Genomic DNA, 19,137 nt, shown 5'->3' on the forward strand with positions numbered 1-19,137 from the left:
GGATGCACTGCGCTTGGGGGAAGCCAGACTTGCACCCAGAAACGATAACGGCTCCCTACCTTGACCGCTTCTGCCAGACCGCAGCTCTTACAGACCGGAGACAGTGCAAAAAGGGGCAAATGGCTTGAAACTCAAGGCTAGGGCACGCAGCAGGGGGGGGAAAGCTCAGGGGAGAGTGGAGGCAGAGGCCAGGATGTGTTCTAATGGTATGACGTGGTTCACCAAGCAGCAGACCCTCCACTGAGTCTGGGCTCACAGCCATTCTCACCACGGTGGCTCCCACCAGTCTGAATTGCATCTCACTGCCCAATGTTTACAGAGCACCAACAGTGTGTGGGGTACTGAGCTACAGTGGGGGAACCCAATGACACACACGAATAAATTCCTAAATGCTTACTAACCCGGTGCCTCCTTTGCCCACCGTGCTTCTATTCGCAAGCCTTCTTTTGCTTTTCGTTGCCCAAGCACACCAAATCCAGTCTGGCCTCAGGACCTTTGCACATGATCCTCTCCATGACTGGACGGTCTTCCACCACGTCTTCGTGGCTGGATCCTTCCAGTCATCAGATCTTCCCCAAATGTCCCCTCCTCGGTCCTTTCTGCTGATTATCTGAGCCCCCTTGGAGCTCCATGTGGGGCTGTCCAGTACCGGTCTGGTGGGCCTTCAACCTGCACCCCTCCCAGAATGCAGATTCCCAGATCCTCGGTGGCTTCGTTCCCCAAGGTCAGACACACCACGGCTGCTAGTGCAGTTCTACAGGAGGGAGAAAGGCAGGAGGGGAGGAGCTAAGCACACGCCAGGCCTCAAGATGCTCACAGGCTAGTGGGATGCAGGCGATTAGAACTTACACCAGACTGCTCAGCGGTACAAGAGCATCAACGCTGGCACGCGGCGGGGGACCCAGGGATGACGGAAGGCTGCGTCCTACCATCAGGATCCGGAGATGCACCCCTCCTCCCCCGAGGGCACGCAGCCCAGTGTCTGCGGCTGGCGGAGAAGGGCTTGGGCCAACCCACAGCTCCGGGTCCTCTCCTCCTTTGTCCCTCTGCTCGCACACAGATCGGAGGACGGGACGGAGCAGTAGGGCCCCCTCCCCGGGGAAGGCGCTAAGAGACACGCACGGGGATCTTCAACGCTTCACACACACCCAGGTATGGTTGATCCCACTCATTCCAGAGACGCCGAGCACAAACATACTGCCCCCATTGTTACCACGCGGGGGAAACTAAATGCTGAACGTTGTCCGTCTCTTGAACTCTCTGGGCACCACTCCACAGTCCTGGCAGACTTTTTTTTTTTTTATTTTTTTTTTAATGTTTATTTATTTATTTTTTTGAGACAGAGAGAGACAGAGCATGAATGGGGGAGGGTCAGAGAGAGGGAGACACAGAATCCGAAACGGGCTCCAGGCTCCGAGCTGTCAGCACAGAGCCCGACGCGGGGCTCGAACCCACGGACCGCGAGATCATGACCTGAGCCGAAGTCGGCCGCCCAACCGACTGAGCCACCCAGGCGCCCCCCGACAGCCTTTTTAAAGGAAAGAGCAACGCCTTAAAACAGGGATTCTCTATCTTGATACATTTCTTCGTGCCGCCAAGTACCGGAGGGCTGCCGACAACCTTTAAAGGTCATCTCTTAGCCCGGCTCCCCCCACCCCGCGTTGCCTAATTAACGCTTAAATGTGTATGTTCTGTGCGGATGGCTTCCTGACCAGCACGCCAGGCAAAGGCCAGATCGCTAGGCCTTGTCCGCCACTTCTCTGTGTGCAGACCTCCCAGGCCAGGATTGTTCTTCTCACGGCACGACATTCCCTTCCTGGAGCAGACAAATAGCCCAGACACAGGAGGGAAGGCTCCCAAGCCAGACTCTCCCCCAGCTCTGACGGGGGAGGGATGAACAGAGCTCGCCACAGGGGGCGAGGGAGCACGCTGGATCTCCAAGGAGCATGCTGGATCTCCTAGGGTGGGCCAGCTCCTGAGGCCTCGGGAGGAGGTGACCAGCCTAAACGTCTGGGGGCCGGGAAGGCAGGACGTGAAGCCAGACAGCCACGCAACTGCCGTCGCATCAGCTCGCTCCCCGGCGCCATTAATCCTGTAGGTCTGCTTTGTTCTGGTGCCTCTGGGGACCACACTGCACTCTGACCAACTACGGTATCTTCAAAACGTAACCCAAACGTGACACTGCTGGCCTCGCTCGGTGCCACAGCTTCCCCTTAAAAACAGGGACCTCCCCAGGGCCATGCGATTCCATGTGGCCCAAGAAAGGGAGACAGACCGCAAAGGAAGCGGGCTGCACCTGATTTCATCCCTGGTCCAACGACTCACACCACGACGCCACCATCAGCTAGGGTCTCTTCCTCCGAGCAAGCCCCCTTGTCCATCAGAGACGCCTGGAGTCAGCTCCAGAAGCATCTGCGGGAAAGGAGAGTGAGCACGCGCAAAGAGTAGGGCGCTGGCTAACCCGTGTCAGTAAGGCCGCCGTCATCTCATGAATTTCCAGCCACCCCCAGTTTACAGATGAGGAAATGGAGGCCAGTAAGGGTGACGGCAACACCTGAACCAGGCTCTTCGAGTGGGCACAACCAAACATCCGGGTTTTCGCGTGGAGTGTTCTTCTCGACATCATCGCACGGTTTATCTATTAATCTGCAATCCAGTTGTACGTTGTCTTAATTAGAGGCATCAGAGAAACCACATGAACACCCTGCTAATTGACAGAACTAGTCCTCAGCCCTCACTGGGGGGGCTCTGTCGCGTTGCCACGGATTATTAATTTGTCTCCCACTTGTCACTCACCTACAGTTTCAAAAGCAAGCCAGAAACTGTACTGATGAAACCAAAAGAACGTTTCCTAATTAAAACCTTGTGGAAAAGTTTCCAAATAACACGCCGCATTCAGATAATAACAGCTCAAGATATTGAAAAAGCCAATTGCCTATTAGAGTTAAAAAATTAATTACACAGTCACAGAGTTAAAAACCACATCCTGGGGTAGTTTCAAAGACAGGAGCTTACGGGGTAAAACCGGGAAATGAGCTCCCGGGAACCTCACGCTGGAGGAGAGGGCTCCGGCCTGAGCTTCCTGCCTCCGGTCTGCCAGACCCCCTCCCCCCCCATCGACTCAGCGCTCACACCGGGGCCCCTGCCCACCTCACCCTGCCCAGGTCATCCACCACCTCTGGGGCTCGGCTTCCTCACTGAAGAAGGAGCAAAGGCTGCAGGAATCCCTTGTGTCCTTACCCTCCTTCTAAAACGAAGGTCCTAGGCAAGCTCCACGGAGGTGCAGGTGCTTTCCGGGAGGGCAGGCTCGTCTGCTTAAACACGGCAGAGGGTGGCTGGCTCCAGTGAGCACAGGAGCCCTGGGCTCGTGAACACCTGCCACGGAGGGCAGCCCCACCCGGTGCGGGGCGCCAGCACCTGTCACTCTAACATGAGAGTTTTCCGTCGGCACCAGCAGGTGTCAGAGGCACTCGCTACTAAAGTACCAGGCCCCATTCCGCCTCGTTCTTCACTGAACCACCCGAGGAGATCCATAAATGAGGAAACTGAGGAACAGAGGAGTTAAGGGACTTGCCTGAGTTTACACAGCCACCTGGAGAAGCCAGGCCCACGGCTCCCATGTATGCATCCCCTCAGCCCCGTGCCCCCAGGGCCAGCTGTGCCGTCCGGAGCGCCCCTGCACAATCGCCCTGGGCTCTGCAAGGCGGTTTCCAAATGCCCCAAGGTGGATTTACCGAGTTGCCCTGGCAACCCCCTGAGACCCGGGCTCCCCACTGGACACCGGCTCTTAGGCGGCCACTGGCCAGAAGTCACGCCGCATCGCGCACGGAGCCCGGGTCATCGAGGACTCCGGTCTGCAGGCAGCTCAGACCCTGAACACACACCGGCCCTCCACAGGCCCCTCTTTCCCTCTGCCGAAACCCACATAAAATCTCAAAGTACTGAGGAGAGCTTTGCTTTCAGAGACCGATGGTGCAGGTGGTAAGGACACCAGCACTTTGCGATGCTTGCGTGAAGCACCAGGCGGATTAGATCATCAGAGGCCCCACCTGCCTCTGTGAACCCGTCGGCGAGTCCCGGCGGACCACAGCGAGGCTCCTTCTGTGATGCCCGCCCTCAGGCCGGAGCTCAGGCCACCTAAGAACCCAGAACACACCCCCCTCCCAGCTCACTGCTAGCTCACCCACATCCACATCCGCAGCACGCAGTGATAAAGGTCACGGAGACGATCGCCAGCCCCAGCAATCAGCACCTTCCAGGTCTGAAGCTGCAGGTCTGCATTAACGAGACAGAAACCTGCCGTTTGGCACAGCACACTCTTGAGTCAGGGACGGCAGCTCTAAGATCAGGACGGCCACAGCCGACTCTCTCCAAAGCCATATTTTAAGTAGTTGGGGAGCCATTACAATTCTAGCCCCAACACTGCCCCTGCATGACCTGTGGGGCAAGTTCATAACCTTGGGGCCCGCTGGAAACTGCACGCATGAGTGCAGGAAGAAAACCAGTTCCTGACATTCTCCCGGGCATGCAGGAACGAAAGATAAATGAGCAATGCCTCCAAAGTGCTTCGGGCAGCTCGGTGACAAGGCTGACATAAATTGGAAGTATCGGGAATTATACCTTACAGAAAACATGCATTATGAGGAGCGCCTGGCCGGCTCAGCGGGAAGAGCATTTGACTCGTGATCTCGGGGTCGTGAGTTCAAGTCCCACGTTGGGGGTAGGGATTACGTAAATAAAACTTACAAAAAAACACATGCATTATCATACGTTTGTCACAAATGTCTCATTCACAAATCCAATGTAAAATATGAGGTGTTACCAACGATATCCTGCTGGGGAAGAAAGGAATAATATATATTTATTAAGGGTCTCCCACCCTGGCTTCCCAAATCATCCATGGCTCCTAATGGATTGTTTTTGACAGCAAGCAGACCGCCCAGGATGAGTGGAAAAGCTAGCAGGACTAAACATCCACGTTTTCTGCCCACTCACACCTGTCAAATGAGAAGGATACAGTCAATGTAACAACATCCAAGTCAAACTCAGGTAGGTGACAGGGTCTCTGGGCCACGGAGGAGGCTGGTTAGGTGTAAGCGATCTCACAGAACACCTTAAACTAACAAACACTCTCCCACCAAAACATTCACCAAGGTTAGTAATTTCCTGAGAGTTTACACAGATAATTCTTATAGAAGAAATGGTACCAAATATAAGAATATTTGATACAGGTGATACAGGTGACAGTTCGAGATCTTAGGCAACCTCCGAAGCATCCTTTGAAAAGAATCACCACTAGGGGCGCCTGGGTGGCTCAGTCGGTTAAGCGGCCGACTTCGGCTCAGGTCATGATCTTGCGGTCCGTGAGTTCGAACCCTGCATCGGGCTCTGTGCTGACAGCTCAGAGCCTGGAGCCTGTTTCAGATTCTGTGTCTCCCTCTCTCTGACCCTCCCCCATTCATGCTCTGTCTCAAAAATAAATAAATGTTAAAAAAAAAAAATTTAATCACCACTGGGTATTCCTAAATTACTGAAGACACACAAGACTGATGTATGTCTTTACTAACGGTGATGCTGATTTATGAGAAATACATATTCGCTCTTCGTCCACAGGTCCTGGCTTACGACTCCCCAAACCCTTGAACTGCCTGTTGTCCTCAGTTCCTGAACACCCTTTAGAGCCATAAAGGTGAAATGGGTGTCTTGTGAATCTTAACAAGCCCCCTTTCACAACTGGGTTTATGTTAATGAGGTGACTTTGGAGAAGCTCTCAAGATGGGGGCTGGTTGCCAGGGGACCCAACCGTGTGATCAGAGGGCTGGAACTTTCAGTCCCACCTCCCCAATTTCTTGCGGGGGGGGGGGGGGTGGAGAGCAAAACATGGAATCGATCACCCATGGCCAATGATTTGGTCAGTTATGCCTATGTAATGAAACCTCCACAAAAACCCAAAAGGAGGGGGTTCGGAGAGCTTCTAGGAGAACCAGAACGCTTCTGTGTGCCACCACGCCAGGCCTCAAACTCCATGAGGACAGAAGCTTCTTTGTTTGGGACTTTGCCCTATGTATTTCTTAATCTGGCTATTCATTCATATCCTTTGATATCCTTTGTAATAAATCAGTAATCTAGTCAGGAAACAGGTTCCCTGAGTTTTTGAGCCGTTCTAGCAAACTAACTTTTTACCCAAGAAAAGGGCCTTGGGAACCTCTAATTTTTAGCTAGCCCGTCAGAAGCACAGGGAACAGTCTGGGCTTGTGATTGGCAGCAGAAGTGGAGGACGATCTTGTAGGACTGAGCCCTTAACCGGTGGAAGCGGGCACCGTCTCCAGGCAGACACTATTAGAATTGGATTGAACTCGTAAGGTGCTCAGCTGGTGTAGAAGCACTGTTTGCTAAAAACCTCCCTACAACAGACATGTTGGAAACTGGGACCAGAAACCTTTCACTGACTCTATCCCTAAGCCTTCAAGTTGCTTTTTGAAAAATGTTGGTTTTCAGGGGTGCCTGGGTGGCTCAATCAGTTAAGCATCCGACTCTTGATTGTGGCCCAGGTCATGATTTGCACCCATAAATATCTAGTTTGTACCTACAAAAGATAAGGATTTTCAAAAAACAACCCCAAGACCATTACTGCCGCTAAGAAAATTAATGATGATGCTTAACATTTCAACTGCTATCCAATCCCTCTTCAACTTTCTTTCTTTCTTTCTTTCTTTCTTTCTTTCTTTCTTTCTTTCTTTCTTTCTTTCTTTCTTTCTTTCTTAGGTCTTTCTCTAGTTGACTTGTTCAGTGATTCTGAGCTCCATGAAGGAAGACAGAGTGCCTTGCTCACCCCTGCAGATCCCAGCATTCAGCAGGGTTAACCTGTAGATAGAAAACGCTCCAGGGGCGCCTGGGTGGCGCAGTCAGTTAAGCGTCCGACTTCGGCTCAGGTCATGATCTCGCGGTCCGTGAGTTCGAGCCCCGTGTCGGGCTCTGTGCTGACAGCTCAGAGCCTGGAGCCTGTTTCCGATTCTGTGTCTCCCTCTCTCTCTGCCCCTCCCCCGTTCATGCTCTGTCTCTCTCTGTCCCAAAAAATAAATAAATGTTGAAAAAAAAATTTAAAAAAAGAAAACGCTCCAAAGTGTTTCAGAAAGGGTTCATGCTCATCACTGCTCACCGCTCAAAAATAAAAGCCAAGAAGTACTTCTGCTTCCATGGATCCTGGGGATTGGGAGTGAACAGATACAGATGTACACGTTCCAATGGGGGCTACCATTTCCCTTTATCGAGCACAGAAGGCACGGAGCCGAGTTCTCATAAAGGGGAGTAATCTCACACATGAGAAAAAGAAGACCGTAACTCATCAGTTCTAAGAGGCACTATTTTTCACAGCTTAACATGAAATTGGGACGCACCCCACAATGAATGAGCCTGATGACGCTGCGGGCCAGGAAAAGAGCCACAATGCACCTGTCATCACAGCACCTGTTCAAACATACAACACACCAGTGGAAAAGTCCACATGATGCACGTCAAGTGGCCTGGAAGAAAACCCCAGAAACAACAGTAAAGCACTCGTAATCCTTAGAAACCAAACCAAGTAGGATAGAAATGAATGGGGAATTGGGGAATTAGGGAAAATTCCCAAATGAGTTAAAATCTGGCTAACTCTACATAACTGCCATGCTATGTTAAGAGCCCAGAACCAAGAGCTTTTAGAGCTTTCATTGATTTTTTTTTTTTTTTTAATGCTGCATCACCAAAGGTCTTGGCAGTGCGGATGACTTTGAGGAAAACAGGCACAAATATCTCAGAGTCAAAAAGTAGACACTGAGAAAGTTTCAGGAACACCTTACCCAATATATTTCATGTGTATTTTCCTTTTTATCTATGCACAAGCGTGATGTATGGAAAAATCAATGTCTAATTAAGTCCAAAAGAGCTCTTTAAATAAGTAGAAAATAAAAACGTTAACTGATAAAGAAACCATTGTGTCACAGTTCAATGAACAGTGGCTTTTTTTTTTCTTGCCCAGTGCTACATAAAATAATGGTTTTATGGATTATGGCATCTTAGACTTGACAAAAAGAGGTATATTCCAGATGAAGGGGAAAATCGGTGATTATCAAAAGTGAGCAGCGCCTGGGTGGCTCAGTCGGTTGGTTGAGCCTCCGACTTCGGCTTAGGTCATGATCTCATGGTTCGCGGGTTCGAGCCCCGCATCGGGCTCGCTGGTGTCAGCACGCGGCCCGCCCCCCTCTCTCCCTGCCCCTCCCCCTCATGCTCTCTCCCTCTCTCTCTCAAAAATAACAAATAAGCATTAAAAAGAAGTGAGCAGCAAGAAAAACAAGTGGGTGGGTTCTCAGCACAAGGGAACAGGGAAGGGCCAGAAGGGGGCACGGGGCAGAGTGAAAAGAGGGTAAGCCTTGTGAAGGTTACAGAGCAAAAGCTCAAAATCTAGGTCGAGGGGAGAGCCCTTGAGGCGGGAAGTGCCAAGACAATGAGCGCTGAAGGCATCCCACGCAGGGCCAGCCAGCTCATCATCCAGGACAGGCCCGTGCATCCCCCACCCCACCCCCCCACCCCCACGCAAGAGTCACCGCCTGATAACAGGGTACCTAGTTTAAGGGCATCTCCCAAATGCAGACCTCTAATTTACATCAGCTCCTCCAGCTGTCCCTGTGATTCAGCTGAGACAGGCAGACCCTGCCACTCACGTGTGTCTGCCTTCTAGAGCAGCACCCTTCCACGAAGAAGGCCCCCGGGGCAGAGCTAAAGAAACCTCCACAACTGCTCCAGAGTCTGAAGGTCTTTAAAAGGACCTTTCCTTTGCCACCACGCAAATGCTCCAGCTGTTTTTTTCCGGAAACACGCCGGGGGGCGCTGCGCAGAACCCCATAACGTATCTAAAGACTCCTCGTAAGTGCCCACAGTTTCCCTGAAAAGCAGCTGGGTAATCCCACATGAGAACCGGGAGGATGTGCAATTTCCCACCGTTCCCCTCCCTACCACGGCTGTGGGCAATGAAGTCACATGTCCATTTTATTTTCCACAAATACTATAGACCACGGAGCCTCAGTGTGACCCACTTTGCCAAGAACCACCTCTCCAAAGCCCGGGTGCCAGGCCAGCTTCTGCCCTCTGGTTTCCTACAGGAATCAACAACCCCCATCACCCAGAGCAGCTCACAGAGATGATGTCACAGTGGGAATCCCGTGCCGCAGCAGGTGCACAGGGACCCGCGAGGATTCCTCATTAAATGAGAATACGCCTGGAAAGCGCTCCGCCAACGTGCAATGTCATTTAACAGTGTACTCAACAATGGACCATGGACGCCAACCGGGTCCAACTTCGCATTTCGCACAGATCGGCTCAGAAATCAAGCGACGGGATCGTTCCACAAGCACGTTCTACCGAGTCGATGCACGTTATTAACCTGCAGGCGCCTAGAGCGGTCTCAAGCCCGAAGCGGGACACGGGGGCGCGGGAGTATGCACACCGTGGTCACTACGGTGGGTACACGCATCACCCGAGACAGCCCTGCGACAAGAAGACCCAAGATTTCCACGTCACAGAGGAAATTCCACCAGTGACAGACCAAAGGCGACAACCTTCGGGAAAGAAAACCAGCTCTCTTGTTTAGCAAAAGCAAGCGAGAAGACAGACCACCAGAAGACAGGACACAGCTGGAACCAGGGGCTGTGTGCGAAGCCAAGGGAGCCACAGAGATTCACCTGTTTCCACAGTCTGGGCTCAAACCTGCACAAACCTCACTTCCCCGTTGAGCCTAAGGGACCACCGAGGCACCACAACCACCCCCACCGAGCTCCTAATCCCCTGACGCTGCTTTTTTTCTCCCTTGGCACTTAGCACCTTTCTCCACCCAACACCATTTACTAACCTCTCCTGTTTCTGTCTGGCTCCCCCCACCCCCAGAATGAAAGTTCCATGAGAACGGGGATTCTGTCTGTTACATTCACCGCCGTATTCCCAAGTACCCAAACAGTGCCTGTCACGTAGTAGGTGCTGACGAAATACTCACTGAAAGAAGGAATGGAAGGGAGTAGAACCTGTTTTCATTTCTGCTCCTGCGGGAGGGGCAGCTGACGACTATGGTCTTCAGGACCGGCAGATGAGCGACGGATGAGAACACGTAAAATGTAATCACATAATGCAAAAAGGTGAAAATGAAGAAAAGAACCAAACAGACCTGATACTACCATCGAAGCATTATGTGTGTGCTCCAAAATGCCTTCCGGGAATGTTCTGACGGTGCGCAGCAGGGCGAGGGCGCTGCCACAAGGCACGGACAGACCAGCTACCAAGAGGGAGCCACATCCCACACCGCGGGCAGGCAGAAACCCTCCAGGCCTCGAGCTGTAGGCAAACCCCACCGCCTCCGGAGGCCCGGGGATTCCTCCCATCAGACAACGCTGGGTCGGCCATCAGCCAGCTCTGCGACGTTGGGCAAGTTACTCACCCTCTGTGTGCTTCAGTCTTCATCGGAAAAATGAGAGGACTAAAAGGGCTGCTACGAGGAGTCACCGAGTCGACATCGATAAAGCATCAGGCCTGGGCCTGGCACACAGCGGGTGTGCACCCCGGGGTCCACCCTGACCGCACAAAGAGGCCATCCTGTTCAGCAGGGGTCTAACCATAAAGGTCGCACGGGAAGAAAAAAAAAATCAAAGTTTACACAGACACTGCAGCGGTCCTTAATCAGGGGCGATCCTGTCCCCCAGGTGGTACCTGGCAGGGCCCGAAGACATTGTTGGTTGTCACACACGAGGCGGAGGCCAGGGAAGCCACTAAACGTCCGACAACACACAGGGCAGCCCCACACAACAAAGATGAACTGGCTCCAAATGTCTGCCCGGCCAAGACTAAGCAACTTCTGATCTGGAGTGACTGCTGCCCCAAGGGGACCCTTGACCCTGACAATACACGTGTCCTGATGTGGGCTCTGGAAATACAGTAACCCTGTCCCGGCCACGCTGACCATACCTCTTCCCAGAGTCACCGGGCAGGAAAGTGCCCGCCCTGGCAGGACCGGGCGGCCCACCCTCAGGGCCTGAGGGACTCTGGGGAGGGCAGAGGCAGGTGGCACGTCCCCAGGCGGCCACCCCTGAGCCGCTCGCTGCTTCCCGACAGCCAGCTCCCGTAAGGCGTGGCACCCAGGGCCCGTAATCCCCAAAGCCCAGGAAATCTGCTTCCATGTAAGCCCAGGAGTGAACGGCCCTGTGTGGGGCCTTTTTGGTTTTTCCAAATCCAGCCTTTTGGATGAATCACTGCCTTCTCCATTCCAACACGCGAAGAAACCCAACCCGTATAAGATGACACGTTCCCCGGGCCCATTATACTGGACATGACAGAATGCAGAAACACCGAGGCAGAGTGAGGGCAGGGGACCGACAGGGAGGAGGAGGGGCTCCACCAGGGAAGGCCTGGTTGGCTCGAGTCCGGTTTTTCATCTCCTAGAAACGGGCACACGGTCAAAAAGGAGAAAGGCAGGGGAGGCTCTCCTGACCGGACAGGTAAACCAGACGGGCATTCACCTGGCGTTGATCCTGAAGGTCAGGCACGTGGCCAAAGGCTAGAGAAGCCCCACACAGGCTAAGAGACAGAGTCAAGTTCCACTCTGAGGACCTGAGTGTCCACCGGAGTGCTCCCTGCAACCCATTCGATCTAATTCTCAAAGGAGGAGAGGCCCTTGCCAGACCCAGCCTCTCCTGAAACCCCACTCAGGAGGGTTTGCTTATGGAAGAACCAGAAGTCCTCCCGAAAACGCTTCACCAACAAGGCAGTCTGGAGGCAAGGATCTGAGACAGGAGGAGTGAACACGGATCCCCAGCAGCAACTGAGAATCAAACACTCCCTCCTCAAGGGGAAAGGTGACCTTTCGGGTCAGGGAGGTGACACCAGGCCAACACTTCCTTGGCTCTGAGTGGCACACCGACGGGGGTGGCACCCCACCTGTGTAAGTCCCACTGCGACGTGGACACAGAAGCGGGGTCCAAAAGGCCCCTGCAGTGGCAGGTTTTCAGTTCTCTGGCTGCTGAACACGGAGAAGGGGTCCCAAGGGAGGACCAGGGCGGCCAGCGTCTCGGGGGCATTCGGGGTCTTGAGGGTGGCATTTATTTCACAAGCAGAACGGAAGCATCCCCCTATTTTAATCTGTGCGGCATCACTGTGCAGGTGCATTTCCACTTGGACATCCACCCAGCTCGTGCATCGCAGCGTCGCCCAGGCAAACCTTCCAGAACAGGATTCACAAGGAGCACAGGGGAAGAACTAAAAGAGGGGAGTGGATCTGGCCGGGTTTGGCAATTTTCTCACCCCATGAATTCGGCTGGGCCGGCTAGGAGACTTCATAGGTTTGGTCTGGTTTCGTTATTTCCCCAGGAATACCCCACCTCCTTCCCCGGGATCTCAGCCAGCATCTCAAAGTCAGCTCCTGCCTTTGCCTCTGTCTCTGCCCCAGGCAGCCTCACCGGCACCACCACCCCCCTCCTCCCCCTCCTCCTCTCCCTCTTCCCCCTTCTCCTCCCTCTCCCCTCTCTCCTCCCCCTCCTCCTCCCCCCTCCTCCTTCCACTAAGCCAACTGTCTCTGGATTTGCTAGAAGGTAGGCAGCACAGCATTGCCTGCTTTGAAGTCGACATCTTCCCAAACGTGACTTCCAGCTCCGGCAGAAACAAGATACTATGTGTCCACATAGCTACCGATACAATATAAAATGTATAAATATCCCTGGCTAGTCATTTCCCCCCCCCCCACCACCTCTCCATTACCATTACCTCCCCCCCCCCCCCCCCCCCCCCCCCCCCCCCGCCCCGTTCCAAACAGGAAACCCACCATTCACCAGGAGGTGGGGTAGAGGGATTTACGGAGGGCCTGAAGCCCACGCACAGCCTTTACCAGCCAGGTCTCCCCACCCCTACCTCGAGGTCTGACAGCCTGAGCCAGCCGACCCCTGGGGACAGCAGCTTCTTGCTCGTTTCTGCTAGAGGGTTAAGGGAAGCGCCCGTTACTTCTGCACAGCTTATCAGCCACAACCTGCTTCCCTCATGTTCGAGCACCCAGAGCAGCCACGACATAGCTCCGGAACAGGGACCCTGGACTTGCCTTGGAGAAAAGTCGGTATCACGGTGCCATGTGTCGGATTCTCTGGCTGTAGCCTTCTCCCCCCACCACTGCCCTGCCTACCCTCGGCTTCACACTCCCATCTCAAACAGAATTTCCTTCGACTCTACCCTGCTCATAGGGGTGGCTAGGTGTCTTCTGGGCACCCTCCTTGGCCTCCGCCCACAGACAGGCTCACAGACCCCCATCGTAACACATGGCAGCCTCACGTTCAACCTCACACCACTCACACTGGAGGAAATACCACCCATCTCCCCTCCTGCCGGGGGATGCAAGGCCGAGGAGGGCCGCCCGGATCCCAGGTGGGGACCCCCGCTCTGACACCACAGCTGGGCACGAGAGAGCTGGCGCATCCTGACCCCTTCCCAGGAAGGCGGTCCTTAATGTCACTCTTTGATACAAGCCCAAATGAACCGAACCAAACCAATCAATCTTGGAGGAACGGGTGAAGGATGAAAGCACAAAACAAAAGCATCAACGGTTTTCCAGAGGACAAGAAGACACTTGAGATTCCTGGTTCACTGTATTTTCAAGGAGTCATTTGGGGGGCGCCTGGGTGGCTCAGTCGGTTAAGCGGCCGACTTCGGCTCAGGTCATGATCTCGTGGTCCATGAGTTCGAGCCCCGCGTCGGGCTCTGTGCTGACCGCTCAGAGCCTGGAGCCTGTTTCCGATTCTGTGTCTCCCTCTCTCTGCCCCTCCCCCGTTCATGCTCTGTCTCTCTCTCAAAAATAAATAAACGTTAAAAAAAATTTTTTTTTTTTCAAGGAGTCATTTGGGGTTTTTACTTTTTCTTTATTCCCCCTACCGCCCCAAAACCATTCATCCGGTGTCTACTCTTTCTCAACACCTTACTCATGGCATCTAGCGCTCTGCCACGAGGTGAAAATGGTTATCCCCGCCGCAAAGATGAGAAACGGAGGGTCGGAGAGCTTCAGTTAAATTAGTAGAGGTCACTAAGCAGAAGCGGGTAGAGAGCTAGGGTCGCTCAGTGCCAATAAATGGACTCATTGCCATGCCTCTTCTTGTGAACGTCCACTACCCAGCTCAAAACGCATTACTGTCTCCCTGTGATCAACCAAATTAAGAACCAGCCAGTCAGCCCGGCACACGAGGCCCTCTAGAGCCCAGTCCCAAAGTGCAGTTTCACACCTTACTGTTGCCCTACGACGAGTACCGCACTCCCCCACCACTCCCTCCATCCCCCACATGCCTCCGACAGGACCACCCCCGAAGCCCCTCCAGGAAGGGTGGTGGAAAGCGAATGGGCTGCCCGGGCCCGGGGTCACGTCCTTCAGCTAACACCTTCCCTTCCCTCCCGAGGACGTGAGCAGCGCAGACCAGGGGTCTCAGGTTGACGCACTCTTTTTTTTTTTTTAATGTTTATTCATTTTTGAGAGACAGAGCATGAGCAGGGGAGGGGCAGAGAGAGGGGGAGACACAGAATCCGAAGCAGGCTCCAGGCTCTGAGCCGTCAGCACAGAGCCCGACGCGGGGCTCGAACTCGCAAACCGAGAGATCACGACCGGAGCCGAAGTCGGACGCTTAACCTACTGAGCTCCCCAGGTGCCCCTCGGGTTGACACAGCCGTCAACTTTACATCCCGGGAAACCCTTCCCTTTCCGTCCTCCACGGCCACCCTTAACCCTTAGGCAAGTGCGCTTCAACAGATACCCCTTCTCTCCTTACAGCCTCACCCATGGCCAACCTGCCAAGGCCTGGGGGAGACTTCACGTGATTAAAATTGTAAAGCATTTAAGATGCTCAAAGGAGAGACATCCTTGAAGTGCAAATTATTAATTCAGGGGGACAGAGCCAACTATGGGAGGGGTGATCTACATAAATGCAAAGGAAACACTTTTAAACAATATCACACGTAAACCGATTGACCTCACACCTGATGCCTCAGCACTGAGTCCGGAACGGTGTGGCAATGCCCACGATGCTTCTGAGCACCTGCTCCTCCCGTTCGCCTTATTAGATCTGCAATCCGAGGTGCGGCGGCTTTCTGGGTTTCGCCAAACGGGAGAGTGACGGTCCTGGGATGAGTTATTTAACAGGCAGGGCACACAGTGACAAGCCCGGGCAGGGGTGCTGAAACAGCAGAAATACCAGGCAGGCTCCCATCAGACAATCCCCCGAAGTCTAATACTGAAGCCTGGTACCCCGTGAAAAACATCAGGGCCGAGAGACACAGGCTAAGCATTGACTTGCGTACTATGAAACAAGAGAAGAAACATTAATTCCACTTGCACCTAAAAAACTATAGCTAGTATTTAAATTCTGCCTTTCGTCCCACATTATCTTTTTTATGTCCATACTTTACAAGCTAAAAAAAAAACAAAAAAATACAAAAAAAAAAAACTACATATTTCCTTTTATCATAAGGATGAACTAAATCTGAAGAGAGGCTTTTTAGTCTTTAAATCCCTGGAAACAGTTCAGAAGGAAGGAAGAGTACACAGTTTTATACTCTAGATTAGGAAATTCAAGACGGCGGGGTTTTCTATTCAGGTCCTCCAGAATGGTCTCAGGGCTTCGACTTTCATACCAGGGTCCACAACACTAAGTTAATGAGTCTTTTACTGCGATTTCAAAAGCTATTGCATTTACACACCTCTTCCTCAACTGACAAATCACTAAACCATTCTAAGGGCCGGGATTAAATTTTATGGTTCGTTGACAGAAAGAATAGAATCCCAAATCACCAATCCATGTATAATTGTTCATTTCCCACACATTTTTTCCTACCTGATCTCTTATCTCCCACTAGGTCACAAAGTGTTCTGAGATTTTTTTTTTTTTTAATTAAGGATACCACTTCAGAGGCCAACACAGGAGACCCCCTCAAAACCCTGCAGCTGAAGCCCACAGGGGAGAAGTCAGCTTCTCTGGATGCTAAGGCCACACCGTTGCTGTTTCTAATCACACGTGTCTCATGAAAGCGACAAACCAAGGAAAAGAGCTCTACCAGTGTGGTTTATTTGTTTTTCTTTTGCATGAAAGGCAGAAGGCTCTGCCAGGTCCCACCAGCACACCAAGCCATGCAGCCCTGCCAAGGCCCGGTTTACTGCACAGCAAAAGTTTTGAAAATAATTCCAGGTTAACGCGAGCACAGTTTTCAAAGGGCCACACTGCTCCTGCTGCTCGCCGGGCTCTTTACCATCCAAGAACAAACAAAAGCCTTCAGGTACATATACAGCACTTCCCTGCATTACAAAACGAACAGGGCTAAGGGCACACTGTTAGCTCAGAACTCAGCTAGGCCAATTCAGCACACGGAACGACTTCATTTCTGCTCCCTCCAGACAAAGCAACTCCACACGATTCCCCAAGATTAAAACAAGATACCTATCTCTATCTAATACCTTCAGGTGAGAATGAATGAATGAATTGAAACAAACAAACAAACGAGGGAAACCTCTGAAGCGGCCAAACCCCATCACGGACTTTACAGGTTTGACTGTACGGCTAAAAAAAGTCCGTTCATAGACACTCAGTCCCGTTTGGCTTGTTCCAGAATACCATTCCCTGCTTCCTGCCCAACCCGCGGTCCACCTCCATGAACTCAGAATTTCCTGGGTTTGCGGTGACACTAAACATCACAGCGATGAGGGTTCCAGGATTGTGGAAAAGATAACGCTGCTTTCAAAGCCTATTAGCCACCGAACACCACAGGCCAGCCGGCAGCAGGTCCACGGCCAAAGCCCTCCTCTCCCAGCACGGCCGCAGGACCGCACCGTCGGGGCTCCTCCGGCCGCTCGATTTCCTCCCGGATACGCCCGGCTGTCCAGACTGGTTTACACGGTCCCCACGGCCTAGCCGCCCGACCCTTGGGAGCCTGCTCAGAGCGCCCACAGAAAAGGGACCATCCCCGCGTAACGGCGAGCGGGGCTGGGGAAGACAAGCGCAGGCGGCCACGTCCGGGCCGCGCCGGGGCCGAGAGGGGAAGGTCTGGGGAGGGTGGGGGCGGAGATGTCCGTGGCCGGCCTCACTCGGGGCGCAGAGGCGCGCTGGCCCTCCGCTGACAACCGCCCAGGGAGTCTCTTTTACCCGGCACGGGGCCGGCTGCGCCCCCCGCCCCAGAGATAAATGGCAGAGAAAGGGGCAAAGACCCCCGACATGCACCCCCCCCACACACACACTCCCCGCCGCGGGGTGACAAGGGGGAAACGGGTGAGGATTTGCAGCGGCTCGTATCAAACGCAAGGGAAGAAACTTGGACTCCTCTCTCCCGTACATGACACTTTGGAAAGGCAGCCGCCTCTCCCTCCTCTCCTCCCCACCCCCTTTTGTGTGTCCCACACCCCCACCGCTTAAACTTCCCACCGCAGGGGATGGGGCTCCCGGCGGCCGGACAGGACTCAACTTCAATTACGTGTGGCAGACGGAGGGGGCCGGGCGGAGGTTGGGGGGGGGGCGACGAGAAAGGCGTCCGGGGCCCCCAGTCCTGCGGGGCCGCGCCGGGTCGCCCTCGCCCGAGTCGGACCAGCGCAGAGGGGCTGGGTGCGCCCCCTGCCCTGGGGACTCGGCCGGGAGGCCCGGGGCGGGGAGCGGGGACCCGAGAGGAGATCGGGACGGCGGAGAGCGGGAAGGGAGGGAGCCCCCTCGTTGCCCCGCGGCCACGTCCGAACAGGGGGGTCCGCGGCCGGGCGGGGGGCGCGTCGGCGCGGGAGGGGCCGGCGGGGGAAGGGGAGTCGGGGGCTTGGGCGGGGGGGGAGCCGGGCCCGGGCAGGGCGCCCCACTCACCTTCCTGCCGGCGCCGCCGCCCGCGCCCGCGGCCAGCGCGGAGCCGCCCCCCGAGTACATGTAGTAGGCGATGCCCAGCACCCACAGGAAGGCGAAGCAGAGCAGCATCCGCGAGCGCCGCCGCATTCTCCCCTTTCGGCCGCCGGCCGCGGCCGCCGCTGCTCGCGAGTGCTGCCTGGGGCCGGCGCGGGCGGGGAGCGGGCCGGGGGAGGAGCGGAGGAAGGGGAAGGGCGCGGCGGCGGCTCCTCCTCCGGCGCGGGCTGCTGCTCGGCGGCGGCGAAGGCGGCGCGCGCTCGGCGCCCGAGCTCCGCCCCGGGCCGGGAGCGCGGCGCGGCGCCCGAGCAGGAAGCGGCGGCCTCGGAGGCGGCGAGCGGGTCAGGGAGCAAAGGGCGACCAATCGGCGGCGGCTGCGGGGGCCGGGGCGCGGGCCGGAGGAGGGGATTACCGCGTCTCCATGGCTGCAGCACGCGGGGCTCCGCCGGGAGGGCCTCCGCCGGGCCGGCCTCGGCGCCGCCCCCGCTCGGGCCGCCGCCCCGCCTCCTCTGCGTCCTCCCCGCCGCTGCCCTCTCCGCCCCCCGTGAGTGACAGGTGGCTGCCCGAGACCGGGCGGAGCGCGCGCACACGTGCGCACACACACGTGCACACGCACCGGGGACGCCGTCGGTCACGGCTGCCTGGCGCCGCCCCGCCGAGGCTGTCATCTCCTTGGTCCTGGGTCTTTGGGACCGCCTCAGACCCTTAACAGGCTCGCTCTTACCACTGGCCGGCCCACCTGAGTTTTTTTGCTGCAAACCCGCCTCCTGGCCCCGACTTAGCTGCTGCTTGCTGCAGTTTTCTTGCTAATTTTACAATAAAACATCCCCGATCCCCAGGTGTCAATTTTATGTATCCATTTAGTCAGGGGTGGGAGGGTCTACAGGTCGAATAAGAGAGGTCAAGGGAACATTTTTCCGAGGGTGCACAGCACTTGAATAACAGGATTATTTTGTTTTATATTGTTTTTAATAACCATGAAAGAGGAAGAAGGGAAGCAATATACATTTTTTAAATCTTTTCCTTTCCGTTTGCTGCTTTCTTAAAAGAAGAAAGGAGAGTTACGACATAAGCATCTTAGGAAAACACTCCTGTCTTGTAACAGAATCGCTGTCACCTTGAGGATGCCCTTGCAACACGCGAACTTTCCCGTGCTCCTAGGAAAGAAAGAATTGTTACTTGGCACTGGATACTTCAAAAGTGATATCGGGGGCTTCCGGGTCTGGAGGATAAT

General features: G+C 54.6%; 1 protein-coding gene across 1 annotated transcript in view; it reads right to left on the reverse strand.

The window, feature by feature from the left end:
• The window catches only part of GALNT2 (polypeptide N-acetylgalactosaminyltransferase 2), a 193,696-nt gene extending 175,615 nt beyond the window's left edge, over positions 1–18,081 (reverse strand). Inside the window, exon 1 of the mRNA XM_023240434.2 lies at positions 17,871–18,081. Coding sequence (XP_023096202.1) covers positions 17,871–17,996 — 126 coding nt within the window. The 5' untranslated portion in view covers positions 17,997–18,081. The remainder of the gene's footprint in view (positions 1–17,870) is intronic.
• Positions 18,082–19,137: the final 1,056 nt, after the last annotated feature.

Source organism: Felis catus, chromosome D2 (assembly GCF_018350175.1).
Source record: "Felis catus isolate Fca126 chromosome D2, F.catus_Fca126_mat1.0, whole genome shotgun sequence".
Classification (NCBI taxonomy): domain Eukaryota; kingdom Metazoa; phylum Chordata; class Mammalia; order Carnivora; family Felidae; genus Felis; species Felis catus.